The 17091-nt window shown below is 46.0% G+C and overlaps 1 protein-coding gene across 9 annotated transcripts in view; it reads right to left on the bottom strand.

The window, feature by feature from the left end:
* The window catches only part of AOPEP (aminopeptidase O (putative)), a 422559-nt gene that overhangs the window by 166583 nt on the left and 238885 nt on the right, over positions 1-17091 (bottom strand). For all 9 annotated transcript variants that reach the window (XM_061426105.1, XM_061426109.1, XM_061426102.1 and 6 more), the window contains one exon: positions 2302-2491. In XM_061426105.1, coding sequence (XP_061282089.1) covers positions 2302-2491 — 190 coding nt within the window. The remainder of the gene's footprint in view (positions 1-2301; positions 2492-17091) is intronic.

Below are 17091 nucleotides of genomic sequence, written 5' to 3'. Positions count from 1 at the left end.
GATCGGGAGAGTCCCCTGAGGCTACCCACCCTTTGCTGCCCTGAGGAGCACTTTTCTCTGGCTGAGGCGGCTTGGCAGGGACCACCAGCAGCTCAGTCTTATTCAACCTTCAAGGAAGGGATCAGAGCAAGGGATGAACCCTGGAAATGTTTCCAAACTTTGTGCTGATTCCAGAATGGACACTTCGCTTCAGGGGGTGTCTGTGTTTTCACATATTGACGATTTACTGCATGTACCTTAAAGGATGATGAGCTGGACTGCCCCCTATTCCAGGTTAAGGGTAAAGGAGGGACAGAGAAACTTTAACCCCTATTTTCCCTTTGAGGCTCATAAGAAGTCATCTCCTCCAAGAAGGTTTTCTGGATTTTCTCATATCTAGCCTCTTTCACCTTTGAACTCCCACCTGATTAGTGTTTACCTCTCTTTTCTAACTTATTTTCTTCTTCCTTCCACTATATGCTTTCCTTATCTTCAACATTAGACTCTGACCTTTTTCAAAGCAGCGTTGTGGACTTAGCCTTTTTTCTCTGTGAATCTCGCAGAGAATGGTAGATGCAGGGCAGAGCAGAGGCAGGACCCAAGCAGAGAGATTCCAGGAGGTAGAGGCAAGAGGAAGGATAAAGGGGGACTGCTCTTTGGGGATTCAGGACATAAAGGGCAGAGAGATGGTCATCAGACACCTGACATACACTCATGATTACCAGAATAGCACAAATCTGATTGTCTCAGATGGAAGCACCTCAGGGGAGAGATGGTGAGAGAGGCACATTTACATTAAACCTATTCAATCCTTGCTGAATGCCTACTCCATGCAAGGTGGTGGCAAAAACAAAGATGACGAAAACAAGAAGGACAACTGGTATTTCTTGCACACACTCCATGTGTCAGGCACGGTGCTAATAAGCTCATTCACACACCACCCCTTCCACTCTGCAAGGTTAAGCATTTTATAAATGAGGAAACTAAGCCTCAGGGAGGTGACTTAACCTCCTGACACTCACAAAGCTGGTAAGCAGCAAAGCTGGGATTCCAACCTGGGTCCTACTTCAAACCCAGCCTTTCTGCTCAAGAATCTGCCATGGGACCTCTCCTCACAGGATTCTGCGTGGAGGGGTATACAGCTATGCACACTGCTAGCTCAGTAGCCAAGGTGGGAAAGCGGGGTGGGAGGATGAGCAGGGCACTGTGCCACTGTGAGAGAGGTTATCGCCTACTCATGAGGATAGGAGGAAGAAGAAACAAGTGAGAAAAAAGAGGTAAGTACAACTACTGTGGAAACTCAAAGTTTCTAGAAGAGCATTACTGAACTGTGAATGAGATGAAGAGTCTGGGCTATCAAAGGAAGGTGACCTTGAGCTGGCTAGTGAAAGATATACAGGATTTCAACAGGCAGAAAGAACTTGAACAAAATCATGCAGATGTGTACAAACTTGTGAATCTCAGAATTCAAATAGTCCAGTATGCAGAGATGGTAGGGGAAAAGATGTGACCAGATATTAGGAATTGGAAAACAAGCAGGAAGCAGGTTAGCTGCCACAGCTTCCTTATTGCTGGTGGCTAATTCTTTAAAGTTGAGCTTGTAAACTAGGAGTGTGTTGAGCAGGTCTGGCCTCGGTGTGTATTTGGTCTGCATATTTTTCACACTGATAAATTTCACATAAAAATCCAGAGTCATAGTTTCTTTTAAAACACTAGAAGTCCAGGCTCTATTGAGCCCTCCTTTCAACATGACAGCAGTTGGTCAGAACTGAGGGGAAGCGGCCGGTGTACCACAGTCATCCTCGTTCCCTAATCTGCAACATCCGCTGCTTCATTCCTCATTACTTGCAGCAGACACCTAAGATCATGACTCTGGATTTAAAATTTCATCTCATCACTTATCAAAGCAGAACACAGTCGATGTCAACACAACCACAACCCCAAAGGAGTGCTTGAGTATGCCGCAGCACCACCTGTTCTGCAAGTCTTTGCTCAAATGTCTCCTCATCAGAGACCTTCTCCGATAAGCACCTTCTAAACCAGCACTTCCTCCACCCCTCTCTATCTGGCTTCATTTTCTTGACAGTACTCATCCCTGCAAGTTGCAGATGCTGTCGTTTACCTACCTGGTCTCCCTGTCATCACTAGATCACGAACCTCAGTGAACCCCATGCGGAGCAAGGTCTCTCCTCTCATTTACAAAGCAAACAGAACAAGTGCCGAGGTGCATAATGAGCACTCAATACCTATCTGTTGAATGAGCGAAAGACTCAGTTGAACTTGACTCTGGGTACTGAAATGCTTAGTGCACTTGAAACTTACCTGCTGTGCCTTGGCCCAGAATACATCTTCCAAGTGAGTGGCGAACCCTTCACTCAGCCACTCCTCCGTCCAGTCTCGAGCCCCAATCGCCAGGCCAAACCAGGCGTGAGCAATTTCATGGCAGAGACGGGTCCCACAGAGCTGGCTCATTCCAGTCAAGGTGCTCTGAGAGAGGAAGACGATGTGTGGGCTGTGGATAATGGGGGAGAAAACACACAAGAGTCTTGTCAGGGCCTGTCGTCATGGCCGCCCCCTGGGGCAGCTTTCTCAGCCCTGCCAGCCTGTTATTATCATGTGCATGCTAGATCACGACCGATAGGCTCGCAGCTTAGATGCTTTTAGAAATAAATAAAGTGGCAGTTTGCGTTCCTGGCAGCGGTTCAGGCTGCCGTTTCTGCCAAGCAGTTGTCTCCGTCATCAAAAGGCTATTACCTGTAATAAGTAACCTGCGCCGAGCTTTACACGGAAGAAATTACAAGGCTGTGGAAGCATTTACCCTGAAATCTGGACTGTAAAAGAAGAGCAGGTGTGGGAACGTGAAGCCCATGCTGTCAAGACAGTGATCAAAGAAGACCCTTCAGCCAAAAATCCGAGTAGCTTACAGACAAAGTGAGAAGTCACGCAGAAGGACAGGAAAAGCCGACAAGAATGGAACCAAACATTTTCTCTTTCAGGCCAGGGCTGGTTACAGAGGTAACAAACTCACAGGTGCCATGGATGGGTGAGGTTTCAAGAGACTCTGATAAAGGCTGAATCTCTGTAAGGCTGAGATTTTCAAAGGTATCTTTTCCTATCTACAGATGCTTGTAATTCACATGCCACAATGATAGGCAGAGAGAGAGAAGGAAGTTAACTCACTCAGGTGTGCAAATGGCCCCAGGGCTGGCACCAGCCAGGGAGATTTATTAATATCTAATCTCATTTCCCATACTTTGCTTTAAAACCCCAAACACCATGAGTAGAGCTGCACTGATGAAACGGCAGGAAGGGAGGCTGAAGAGAGAAGAGGTAAAGGGAGTGCCTCCTGTGCTTCGGTATTTCTCATTTATCCAGGACTTGTTTACAGTCTTATGAATGAAGAACTTGCTTTGAAAAAAAAACAAACAAACCCCTCCTCCATCAATTGAACACAAGCAGTTGTGAAACCTTCCAAATTAAGAAACTGTACACACTGGTTCCTTCCTTTAAGAGCCATGCATTTGCCATCATGTGGGCCCTGCACAAGCCAGAACTGCTTGCAGATTTGTCCTCCGCCCCCACGGCCACCAATAGAGAAAACCCCACCTGTATTTCCCTTGCACAACATCACCCATTCAGCTCAGGGAGCTCAACTGAAATCACGGCAGTCATGTGTGCCAAAACAGACAGCTTTCATGTGAAATAATAACAGGGCAAGCACGCAAATGAGAAAGTGTCTGCCAGGATCTCAGCAGAGTCCACCAGAAACTCCGGGAAATAAAAGTGTAGCTGGGACATTTAGGATACAAGGGTGCAATGCAGCAGGCGCCAACAGTATTTCAGAGCACTAACTCAGAGAAAAAAAAAAAAGGAAGGCAGGGAGGAACGCAGGAAGCAAAGAGAGAAGGGTGAGAGAGAGGGACGGGGGCGGGGGGGAACCAAGAGGCACAGGAGCTAAACTTCCTCTTCCTGAGAAAGTCGCCCATGGAGAAGACAAACTGCGAAACCTGGCATTTTCAAGTAAATGACCCTTTGCTCTGGCATGTGCAGTGCTACAAAGAAAAGCCACAGAAATGTACCAAGTAAATAACATTCCAGACATACTGCTGGCAGCACTTCACCCTTTTGGCTAAAACAAAACAGAAGTAACTTCAGGCTTTGTAAACAGGCTCAAAGACAAGCCTGCATTGGAAAGGTCTGCTGGCCAGAGACCCAGACGGTGCACGCAGAGTTACAGACATGGTGTGGCTGAGCTGACCCCTCGGCCCAGGAGGGGTACACACGTTGATGACTGTGAAATTGCAGACTGTTCATGAGGAAAAAGCCTGCGCTGTCCACAGCGACCTGCTGGCTGCTTTGTCCCAGTGTGGAAGTTGATCCAGGCCCTTTTATGCAAATATCAAAGTCTGAGAGGGCTGAAGGAATGCACAAAGCAGCTGTGTGGGGGTGGCATTTCATTTTCCTGTCCTGTAATTTTTCCCCTTCAACAGTCTTCGTTGTCTCCACCAGACCCGGTATTTTGGAGATACACCCTGGCCTTGGTTGGGCTCAGGACAGACCCAGACATTGCTGGAACGGTGCCTGAATTCCCATTCCCTGTCCTCAATACTCTCTTCCTAGCCAGGGAGAAATGTGTTTCCTACTGTCTTCTGAGAAAACCGAAGCTTAAACTTCCTTCTAGATTGGAAGGGTGTGCGTTTCGCTTGATACAAATGACCCTATTATCAGTGGAAAACATGACCTTCTCCCTGAAAAGCAATTTTCCAGTTTGAGAACCAGACCCCAAATTCTCCTGCAGCGGAGTTTTCTGTCTAAGGTTGGGTTTTACCTATGGATCATACCTCCCTATAAAGAAAATGGCTTCTTTCTTAAACTAAATAAAAACACAGAGTGAGGTTTTGATAATCTTTCTCACGGGTTGTTAACAAAATCCTGACATAAAAGGATCAATAGAATTTTTTTTCAAGTTAAGGAGAATTTACTCCTCTCCTTTTGAACTTAAATGTCAGGATTTTTAAAGGTAACTAGAATTTTTAAACTGCTTTTTTTTTCAACAATGAATGAAGAACAGTATAATGCTCAAACTCACTTCAAGGAGTAATATTAAATATTCCTCTACCAACAGATAATCTCTTCCACACCCTCCTTCAAAACAGAATGAATGTTTAGAATTTTCTACTCAAACCTTTCACTTGATTTATAAGTTTCACCCCTGGGCTCCTCACATTTTCCCAAGTTGTCAGAATTGTATTCATGGTCCTAGTCAGTCAGCCGGGCATCAGTCTTCACTCTGACAAGCTCCATTTGAAAACGGGTTTTCTTTTTTCTTTTTTCCCTTGAAAGGGCCTGTGTCAACTGCCTCTACAAATGCCAAATTGTTGATTCATCATCATTACAGAGGATGGAAGATAATCACTTCAGTGACATCTTCGTCCTAAAAATGGTTCTTTTTAAAAATGTTTTTCCAAATCAGAGTTGATCATTTTTCCCAAATAAGAAATGGGTGGGAAAGGAATATTTTCAACTGTCAAAAAGCACAATCCCTCTTATTTGTATTCTCCGTCATAAATTCTCACTGCAAGTGATCTTGGGGCCAGCGGGGAGAGCAGGGGGCGGGGCAGGGCAGGGCAGGGGCGGGGCAGAGCAGGGGGGCGGGCAGGGCCCCAGCGGGACGCGTGTGCTCCTTCCTTCCCGGGAGACCACCAGCGGGGCTGCCTCCCGACAAAGGCCACGTCGTATTGTCTGTCTGCTGCCTCCCCCCTCAAGTTTAAAAATATCGTTTCTGGTCTAAACAGTTTCTCAGGACTGTTCCTAAAAGCTCCCTCCTCACGCAGATTAGAAGGCCGTGTCCGTTAATTTAAAACACGCTTCTAGCAGAGGAGGAAGGAGTGCCTTCATTACTCTCAGGAGCCGCTCCAGTCCTTCGGGAGGAATTCAATTTGGAGAGGAAATGGAGAATTTCATCAGATCTTAAGCAGGGGCTGGTGTGTGATTTATTTCTGCTTTGTCCAGGGAGACATGACCGGCGTGGCCCACCTTGCGGCTCAGGGAGAGGTGCAGCACCGCGGCCCCAGCGGGTTAGAGCAGGCTGCAGGCCTACCGAGAGGACAGGAAATTGCTTCTGGTTAGGGACAAGAAGAACCCCAGGGCACCCCACCATTATCCTGGAGCAGATCCAACACGCCTTAGGGGGAGCAGATTCACTTTTTATACAGGTCCTTGGGAAGTTCGTCCAGGAAACAGACACATACTCACCAAGCTTGAACTTATGGGTTCAAAGTTTCTCACAGTCTCAACATGTGGAGCCCAACATTCCATTCCAGAGAGGAAAGAAAAATCAAGAAAGAAGGGAACCCTGAGTACTTCCAGAGTTAAACTGGATAGTTTTAAAAGGACCTCATGATTATGTGAAAGCAACTTTTGCTTGCATGACTTAATTAGTTGCAAATATAATCCAGATAACTGAAAGGTTAAAGATTCGGATTGCTTCCCAGGTGGCTCAGTGTTAGTAAAGAATCTGACTGCCAATGCAGGAGACACAGAAGATATGGGTTCTATCCCTGGGTTCGGAAGATTCCCCTGGAGTATTCTTGCCTGGGAAACTTGATGGACAGAGGAGCCTGGTGGGCTACAGTCCATGGGGTCACAAAGAGCTGGACACGATTGAGCATGCATACGGGAGAAGGCAATGGCACCCCACTCCAGTACTCTTGCCTGGAAAATCCCATGGACAGAGGAGCCTGGTGGGCTGCAGTCCGTCCGTGGGGTCGCTAAGAGTCGGACACGACTGAGTGACTTCACTTTCACTTTTCACTTTCATGCATTGGAGAAGGAAATGACAACCCACTCCAGTGTTCTTGCCTGGAGAATCCCAGGGACAGGGGAGCCTTGGTGGGCTGCCGTCTATGGGGTCGCACAGAGTCGGACACGACTGAAGCGACTTAGCAGCAGCAGAGTATGCATACAGACTCAGAGTAAGTAGCTTGGGGCAATGTGAAAGGGAGGACAAATAGGAGTTACCCATCCCTTGGTAACATTTCATGCAAAAATGGGCACAATAAAGGACAGAAATGGTATGGACCTAACAGAAGTAGAAGATATTAAGAAGTGGCAAGACTACACAGAACTGTACAAAAAAGATCTTCATACCTAGGTAACACGGTGGTGTGATCACTCACCTAGAGGCAGACATCCTGGAACGTGAAGTCAAGTGGGCCTTAGGAAGCATCACTATGAACAAAGCTAGTGGAGGTGATGGAATTCCAGTTAAGCTATTTCAAATCCTGAAAGATGATGCTGTGAAAGTGCTGCACTCAATATGTCAGCAAATTTGGAAAACTCAGCAGTGGTCACAGGACTGGAAAAGGTCAGTTTTCATTCCAATCCCAAAGAAAGGCAATGCCAAAGAATGCTCAGACTACCGCACAGTTGCACTCATCTCACACGTTAGTGAAGTAATGCTCAAAATTCTCCAAGCCAGGCTTCAACAGTACGTGAACCGTAAACTTCCAGATGTTCAAGCTGAAGTTAGAAAGGGCAGAGGAACCAGAGATCAAATTGCCAACATCCCTTGGATCAACGAAAAAGCAAGAGAGTTCCAGAAAAACACCTACTTCTTCTTTATTGACAATGCTAAAGCCTTTGTGTGGATCACAACAAGCTGTGGAAAATTCTTCAAGAGATGGAAATACCAGACCACCTTACCTGTCTCCTGAGAAATCTGTATGCAGGTCAAGAAGCAACAGTTAGAACCAGACATGAAACAACAGACTGGGTCCAAATTGGGAAAGGAGTATGTCAAGGCTGTATATTGTCACCCTGCTTATTTAACTTATATGCAGAGTATATCATGTGAAATGCCAGGCTGGAAGAAGCACAAGCTGGAATCAAGACTGCCAGGAGAAATAGCAATAACCTCAGATACACAGATGACACCACCCATATGGCAGAGAGCGAAGAAGAACTAAAGAGCCCCTTGATGAAAGTGAAAGACGAGAGTGAAAAAGTTGGCTTAAAACTCAGCATTCAGAAAACTAAGATCATGGCATCAGACCCATCAGTTCAGTTCAGTTGCTCAGTTGTGTCCGACTCTTTGCGACCCCATGAATCACAGCACGCCAGGCCTCCCTGTCCATCACCAACTCCCGGGGTTCACCCAGACTCACGTCCATTGAGTCAGTGATGCCATCCAGCCATCTCATCCTCTGTCGTCCCCTTCTCCTCCTGCCCCCAATCCCTCCCAGCATCAGAGTCTTTTCCAATGAGTCAACTCTTCACATGAGGTGGCCAAAGTACTGGAGTTTCAGCTTTAGCATCATTCCTTCCAAAGAAATCCCAGGGCTGATCTCCTTCAAAATGGACTGGTTGGATCTCCTTGCAGTCCAAGGGACTCTCAAGAGTCTTCTCCAACACCACAGTTCAAAAGCATCAATTCTTTGGCGCTCAGCCTTCTTCACAGTCCAACTCTCACATCCATACATGACCACAGGAAAAACCATAGCCTTGACTAGACGAACCTTTGTTGGCAAAGTAATGTCTCTGCTTTTGAATATGCTATCTAGGTTGGTCATAACTTTCCTTCCAAGGAGTAAGTATCTTTTCATTTCATGGCTGCAGTCACCATCTGCAGTGATTTTGGAGCCCCCCAAAATAAAGTCTGACACTGTTTGCCCATCTATTTCCCATGAAGTGATGAGACCAGATGCCATGATCTTCATTTTCTGAACGTTGAGATTTAAGCCAAGTTTTTCACTCTCGTCTATTCACTTTCATCAAGAGGCTTTTTAGTTCCTCTTCACTTTTTGCCATAAGGGTGGTGTCATCTGCATATCTGAGGTTATTGATATTTCTCCCGGAAATCTTGATTCCAGCTTGTGTTTCTTCCAGTCCAGCGTTTCTCATGATGTACTCTGCATATAAGTTAAATAAGCAGGGTGACAATATACAGCCTTGATGTACTCCTTTTCCTATTTGGAACCAATCTGTTGTTCCATGTCCAGTTCTAACTGTTGCTTCCTGACCTGCATACAGATTTCTCAAGAGGCAGATCAGGTGGTCTGGTATTCCCATCTCTTTCAGAATTTTCCACAGTTTATTGTGATCCACAGTCAAAGGCTTTGGCATAGTCAGTAAAGCAGAAATAGATGTTTTTCTGGAACTCTCTTGCTTTTTCGATGATCCAGCAGATTTTGGCAATTTGATCTCTGGTTCCTCTGCCTTTTCTAAAACCAGCTTGAACATCAGGAAGTTCACGGTTCACGTATTGCTGAAGCCTGGCTTGGAGAATTTTGAGCATTACTTTACTAGCATGTGAGATAAGTACAATTGTGTGGTAGTTTGAGCATTCTTTGGCATTGCCTTTCTTTGGGATTGGAATGAAAACTGACCTTTTCCAGTCCTGTGGCCACTGCTGAGTTTTCCAAATTTGCTCACTTCATGGCAAATAGATGGGGAAACAGTGAGAGACTTTATTTTGGGAGGCTCCAAAATCACCGCAGATGGTGACTGTAGCCATGAAGTTAAAAGATACTTGCTCCTTGGAAGAAAAGCTATGACCACCCTAGAGAGCATATTAAAAAGCCGAGACATTACTTTGCCAACAAAGGTCCATCTAGTCAAAGCTATGGTTTTTCCTGTAATCATATATGGATGTGAGAGTTGAACTATAAAGAAAGCTGAGCAGCTAAGAACTGATGCTTTTGAACTGTGATGCTGGAGAAGATTCTCAACAGTCCCTTGGACTGCAAGGAGATCCACCCAGTCCATCTTAAAGGAAATCAGTCCTGAATATTCATTGGAAGGACTGATGCTGAAGCTGAAGCTCCAATACTTTGGCCTCCTGATGCAGAGAACTGACTCACTGGAAAAGACCCTGATGCTGGGAAAGATTGAAAGCAGGGGGAAAAGGGGATGACAGAGGCTGGATGGCATCACTGACTTGATGGACATGAGTTTGAACAAGCTCCGGGAGTTGGTGACAAACAGGGAAGCCTGGCATGCTGCAGTCCACAGGGTCACAATGAGTCGGACATGACTGAGCAACTGAACTGAACTGAATTTCTTGGTCCTGGAGAAAAATCTTGAGAGTCCCTTGGACAGCTAGGAGATCACACCATTCAATCCTAAAGGAAATCAACCTTGAATATTCACTGGAAGGACTGCTCCTGAAGCTGAAGGTCCAATGCTTTGGCCACCTGTGCAGAGACCTGACTCACTGGAAAAGATACCGGGAAAGACTGAAGGCAAAGGAGAAGGGGGCGGCAGAGGATGAGATGAGTAGATAGCATCACCAACTCAATGGACATGAATCTCAACAAACTCTGCAAAGTAGTGGAGGATATAGGAGCCTGGCATACCTCAGTCCATGGGTCGCAAAGAGTCGGACACAACTTAGAGTCGGACAACAAGAGTCGGACAACTTAGCGACTGAACAACAAACTCAGAACGTGCTTCCTCTTCCTCTGTCAGGTGTGATGTGGTTATGTGCCCGCATCTCACCCGGTACATTTACAAACCAAATGCTCAGTTCCGGCCCCTTCATTCTACAATGAAATCCCTCAGTCACACTCCCAGATGCAGTCTAAGGTAGGGGACATAGCTGTTGCCCCAAAGGAAAGAGATGGCCCAGATGGATCTGGAAGGCCCCTGCTCCCCTCTGGCTTTGGGACTGCTTCCTTCTGCTCCATCAGCCATTCCACTCTGGCCACATAGTGTAGTCTTAGACTGGAGCCTTATGAGACATGGGGATGTGGCCCTTTCAGTAGCCGGAGATGGAAACCAAATCTAACAACTGGAAGAAAACTTACTGCATCTGACCAATACAAGGATTTAGGTTTGAGAGGAAAGGTTAAATTAGTATGTGTTTTCCTTTAAAAATGCTAAATAGCAAAGAGGCAGTAAAACATGTAGTCACTTATCTAAACGAATTTTGGCTCAAACTGCTAGCATGACTATAGCATAGAGTGACTGAGTGGAATCCCCAGGGCCAGAGACTTCTACCCGAAACATCCTTCTTCTAAAGACTCAAGTGCTTGAGTATGTGCAGTGTGCTAGGCACTGTATTTTATATACATTATCTCATTTAATCTACCTCATGACCTCAAGAGACAGATTTTATTATCACCCCCATTTTAGAAATGATGAAAGTGAGGTACAGAGAGGTAAAGTGACTAGCTCAAGGTCACACACCTGGTAAGTCATGGAACTGGTATTTCTGCTCACACATTCTTGACCCCGAAGCCCTACTCTGACTTACTCTGCCCAGGGTCACTGGGTTTAGACCTGTGATTTCAAGATCACCCTTCCTCTGTGCCATCTCAAGCCTAGTGGTGCAATGATCACTACTCTCCCTGGAACTCCATTTTCTGTGTTCACCCAAGAGGAGCCACCAGCCATGCCCTGCACCTCTCTCTGTTCCTTAAATTCGTATCACAGTGAAAACTGACTGGAGGTTACCAGACCTTGTGATCATAGAGCTTCAGCCTCTTACTGGTGAGAAGGAAGGTAGGGAAGGAAAGGAGAGGGGAAGAGAGAGGGGAGCATCACTAACACAGCTGATGCCTGCCCGCTCCACACCCTCCCCCCACTCCGCAAGGGCTGAATTCCTGAGTGCAACACCCTTCTTCCTAACCTCGTTCTCTGCCACGTCCCTGTGGGCCACTGCAAGGAGATGCTTAGACAGGCGCGTATGAGGGCGCATGGGTCAGTCCTTAGGGTAGCGTTTTAGGATCCCAGGGAGGACGACATGCCATTCTGCTACTGCTCCTCCCCAGCCTCCACCTTCCACCCACTTTTGTTTAGGCCTGACTTCTTTTTCCTAAATAGATGTTATTTTTTTTTAGAGAAGTTTTAGGTTCACAGAGAAACTGAGCAGAAAGGAACAGAAATTTCCCATATGCCCCTGCCTCCACAGTCACACACAGCCTCCCCCACTATCAACATCCCCCATCAGAAGGTGCTTTTGTTATTAGAAATGACAGCTCTCTTGATGCATCACCACCCAGGGTCCGTAGTTTACATTAGGGTCCACTCTTGGTGTGGTGCACGCTGTGAATTTTGGACAAACATATCATGACATGTATCCACCATTATGGTATCGTACAAAATAGTTTCACTGCCCTGCAAATCTTCTGATTTTTCTTTTTTTCAAGAAGAGATGGTTGAAAGCAGGTCACAAACTCAAAGGACTTCAGGAGCCAAGAAGATGACAAAAAGAGGGAGGTGGATAACAGTGGGAAAGTAGACAATGACGCAGAGGAAGTAGACAAGGAGATGAGAGAGGAGAGAGAGAGATAGGGGAAGTAGATAAGATGGGGGAAGCTGATAACAACAGTAAGGAAGCAGACAACAATCGAGGGAAGTCGATAAAGAGATGAGGAAGTAGATAAGGAGAGGTGGGAAACAGATAAAATGAGGAGAGCAGATAACAAAAGGTAGAGAGTAGAAAACAAGATGGGAAGTGGAGAACAAGATGAAGGAAGTAGATAACCAGATTCAGTTCACTTCAGTTCAGTCTCTCAGTCATGTCCCACTCTTTGCAACTCCATGAACCGCAGCACGCCAGGCCTCCCTGTCCATCACCAACTCCCGGAGTTTACCCAAACTCATGTCCATTGAATTGGTGATGCCATCTAACCATTTCAACTTCTGTCGTCCCCTTCTCCTCCTGCCTTCAATCTTTCCCAACATCAGGGTCCTTTCAAGTGAGTCAGCTCTTCGCATGAGGTGGCCAAAGTATTGGAGTTTCAGCTTCAACATCAGTCCTTCCAATGAACACCAGGACTGATCTCCTTTAGGATGGACTGGTTAGATCTCCTTGCAGTCCGAGGGACTCTCAAGAGTCTCCTCCAACACCACAGTTCAAAAGCATCAATTCTTCAGCACTCAGCTTTCTTTATAGTCCAACTCTCACATCCATATATGACTACTGGAAAAACCATAGCCTTGACTAGACGGACCTTTGTTGGCAAAGTAATGTCTCTGCCTTTGAATATGCTATCTAGGTTGGTCATAACTTTCCTTCCAAGGAGTAAGTGTCTTTTAATTTCATGGCTGCAATCACCATCTGCAGTGATTTTGGAGCCCCCCGAAATAAAGTCAGCCACTGTTTCCACAGTTTCCTTATCTATTTGCCATGAAGTGATGAGACTGGATGCCATGATCTTAGTTTTCTGAATGTTGAGCTTTAAGCCAACTTTCCACTCTCTGCTTTCACTTTCATCAAAAGGCTCTTTAATTCTTTTAGTTCAGTTCAGTCGTTCAGTCGTGTCTAACTCTTTGCAACCCCATGAATCGCAGCACGCCAGGCTTCCCTGTTCATCACCAACTCCCAGAGTTCACTCAAACACATGTCCATTGAGTTGGTGATGCCATCCAGCCATCTCATCCTCTGTCGTCCCCTTCCCCTTCTCCTCCTGCCCCCAATCCCTCCCAGCATCAGAGTCTTTTCCAATGAGTCAACTCTTCACATCAGGTGGCCAAAGTACTGGAGTTTCAGCTTCAACCATCAGTCCCTCCAATGAACACCCAGGACTGATCTTGTTTAGGAGGAACTGGTTGGATCTCCTTGCAGTTCAAGGGACTCTCAAGAGTCCTCTCCAACACCACAGTTCAAAAGCATCAATTCTTTGGTGCTCAGCTTTCTTCACAGTCCAACTCTCACATCCATACACGACCACTGGAAAAACCATAGCCTTGACTAGATGGACCTTTGTTGGCAAAGTAATGTCTCTGCTTTTGAATATGCTATCTAGGTTGGTCATAACTTTACTTCCAAGGAGTAAGCGTCTTTTAATTTCATGGCTGCAGTCACAATTTGCAGCGATTTTGGAGCCCCCCCAAATAAAGTCTGACACTATTTCCACTGTTTCTCCATCTATTTCCCATGAAGTGATGGGGCCAGATACCATGATCTTAGTTTTCTGAATGTTGAGCTTTAAGCCAACTTTTTTACTCTCCTCTTTCATCAAGAGGCTTTTTAGTTCCTCTTCACTTTCTGCCATAAGGGTGGTGTCATCTGCATATCTGAGGTTATTGATATTTCTCCTGGCAATCTTGATTCCAGCTTGTGCTGCATCCAGCCCAGCGTTTCTCGTGATGTACTCTGCATATAAGTTAAATAAGCAGGGTGACAATACACAGCCTTGATGTACTCCTTTTCCTATTTGGAACCAGATAACAAGATTAGGGGAGTGATAATAATATAGGGAAACAGGTAACTACAAGAGGAAAGTAGAAAACAACAGGAAGAAGTAGACAAAATTTAAAAAATAATGCTGTGTCAGAGCAAACCAACCCAAGGACAGGAGCTACAAGTTTATCATCTCTGGTTTACAGTGGTTATCTCAGGAGAAGTGCATGGTTTCGTTGCATGTGGAGGTATAACTCCTGGATCCCACCATGTTTTCCATGGCTGCTCATAGAAGACAGGGTAAGGCCTGAAAGCTGACCATGGATAACAGCTGGGAGGAGAGGGGGCTCTTACTGAGGCACAAGGAGGGGGGAAGGGGTGCTTCTGGGGAGAGCGTTGGCCTTGGCCAACTGCTAAGAGAAAATAATAATAGCATGATAATGACAAAGCCTTTGACTGTGTGGATCACAATAAACTGTGGAACATTCTGAAAGAGATGGGAATACCAGACCATCTGACCTGCCTCTTGAGGAACCTATATGCAGGTCGGGAAGCAACAGTTAGAATGGACATGGAACAACAGACTGGTTCCAAATAGGAAAAGGAGTACGTCAAGGCTGTATATTGTCACCCTGCTTATTTAACTTATATGCAGAGGACATCATGAGAAACGCTAGGCTGGAAGAAGCACAAGCTGGAATCAAGATTGCCAGGAGAAATATCAACAACCTCAGATATGCAGATGACACCACCCTTATGGCAGAAAGTGAAGAGGAACTAAAAAGCCTCTTGATGAAAGTGAAAGACGAGAGTGAAAAAGTTGGCTTAAAGCTCAACATTCAGAAAACTAAGATCATGGCATCTGGTCCCATCACTTCCTGGGAAATAGATGGGGAAACAGTGGAAACAGTGTCAGACTTTATTTTTGGGGGCTCCAAAATCGCTGCAGATGGTGACTGCAGCCATGAAATTAAAAGATGCTTACTCCTTGGAAGGAAAGTTATGACCAACCCAGACAGCATATTCAAAAGCAGGTCCATCTAGTCAAGGCTATGGTTTTTCCAGTGGTCGTGTATGGATGTGAGAGTTGGACTGTGAAGAAAGCTGAGCACCGAAGAATTGATGCTTTTGAACTGTGGTGTTGGAGAAGACTCTTGAGAGTCCCTTAGCCTGCAAGGAGATCCAACCAGTCCATCCTAAAGGAGATCAGTCCGGGGTGTTCATTGGAAGGACTGATGCTAAAGCTGAAACTCAAATACTTTGGCCGCCTCATGTGAAGAGTTGACTCATTGGAAAAGACTCTGATGCTGCGAGGGATTGGGGGCAGGAGGAGAAGGGGAAGACAGAGGATGAGATGGCTGGATGGCATCATTGACTCGATCGACATGAGTTTGAGTGAACTCTGGGAGTTGGTGATGGACAGGGAGGCCTGGTGTGCTGCGATTCATGGGGTTGCAAAGAGTCGGACATGATTGAGCGACTGAACTGAACTGAGCTGACTGAATGACAAAACATGGAGACCACCTCTGACTCTTGAAAACAAAGATCGCCTCTGGCCAGAGACTGCAGAGCCATAGCAGAGTGGTGGACACTTCACTTCTATGGGCAGACATCGTTCCTAGTGCTGGTTTTCTGGACCTCAGCGCTGCATGCTAAGTGGAGGCAGCATTAGTACTCAGTTTTAGGAGTTGACTACACCTAACTTGGCCTACTCTGTCTTGAGAAGGTGGTGGGGTTGGCATCTTGTGGTCATGCTCACCTAAAATGCTAAATAAAGCTGCCAGTGACTATTTCAGGTTTGAAAGCTAAAGAATCAACAGACAAAAGACAGTATATGATAGCATTTTACAATTCCTGTTTCTGAAGCTTAAGGTACATGTTCAGCCTAAGGAGTCTCCGGATTCTCAGAGAGGAGAACAAAGGATTCACTTCTTGAAGTTATTGAACACTCCGGTGTTTTGGACACCAGGGGCACAGCCATACCCAAACTATATCAACGATATTTATTGTAGCTGAAGATGTCTTCTGAATCATCTGTAAGTGAGTTATGAACTGAGAGCTGTGCGTTTTCTGCAGGATCTGGAGAACTCTTCTGGTAAGTAATTACCAATTAAAACATGTTGGCAGCCTCCACTGGAGCACGTGGATGACCAAATGTGATTCTCTCCGCTCCCTTACCCCCAACTCCCGGCCTCCCCAGCCAGGGTGATGACGTTTGTTCCCATAAAGAGAGCTAATAAAATTAGCCTCTACTGTGATACAGGGAAAATCTTTATTTAATAAAATAATGCATCGTGCTTCATTCCCAGAACAGCAATAACACGGCGCAGCTGAGAAGCTGAAGAGCTCATCCAGTTGGTTTTCTCTGTGTGTACAAGTCTGTCATTTGTGACCGCGTGGCAGCATGGAAAGCTGCTTCATGAAGGGGCACATTTAGGTAGCTTGCACCACCCTCAGTAAGAGCAGTGCGGTTATGAGTTTCCTTTGAAATACAGTGCAAGCACTTTGGGTTTGCAAATCAAGTCTAGAGAAAGAAATGGTGGGGATTTCCCAAAGAGTACTCAGAAATTTAATCGGGAGGGGGCCATCAGTTTGCTTTCACAACGGCGAACAAGCATCCACGGCCCCGTCAGGCAGTCTGGGGATCTGAAACTGCGAGATGTGGTCAGAAATGTGATTCAGTGGCGTACTGGGGGCTGGTGAAGGCACACATGAAGCCAAAAGGCAGGTGGTTATAGACACAGGCCTTGGTGCAGCACAGAACGCAGGCTGAGAGAGAGAGCCCTGGAAGCAGCCACTGGTACACAGACAGCCACACCATTTTTCAGCTAGCTTTCAAAGCAAGAGGTTACTTTGTGTGAGAACAAGCACTAGGGCTACCTGAGGGCCTAGGGTGTAGAATCAGTTCTATCACAAAATCAAAGTTTGTTCAAGGATAAGAGAACTGAAGGAAGCTGTATTCAAGTATTCCCTGACAGTTGGAA

This window comes from Bos javanicus, chromosome 8 (genome assembly GCF_032452875.1).
Source record: "Bos javanicus breed banteng chromosome 8, ARS-OSU_banteng_1.0, whole genome shotgun sequence".
NCBI lineage: Eukaryota > Metazoa > Chordata > Mammalia > Artiodactyla > Bovidae > Bos > Bos javanicus.
The sequence above is the reverse complement of the archived record's forward strand: the minus strand, read 5'-3'. Positions and strand labels throughout refer to the sequence as shown.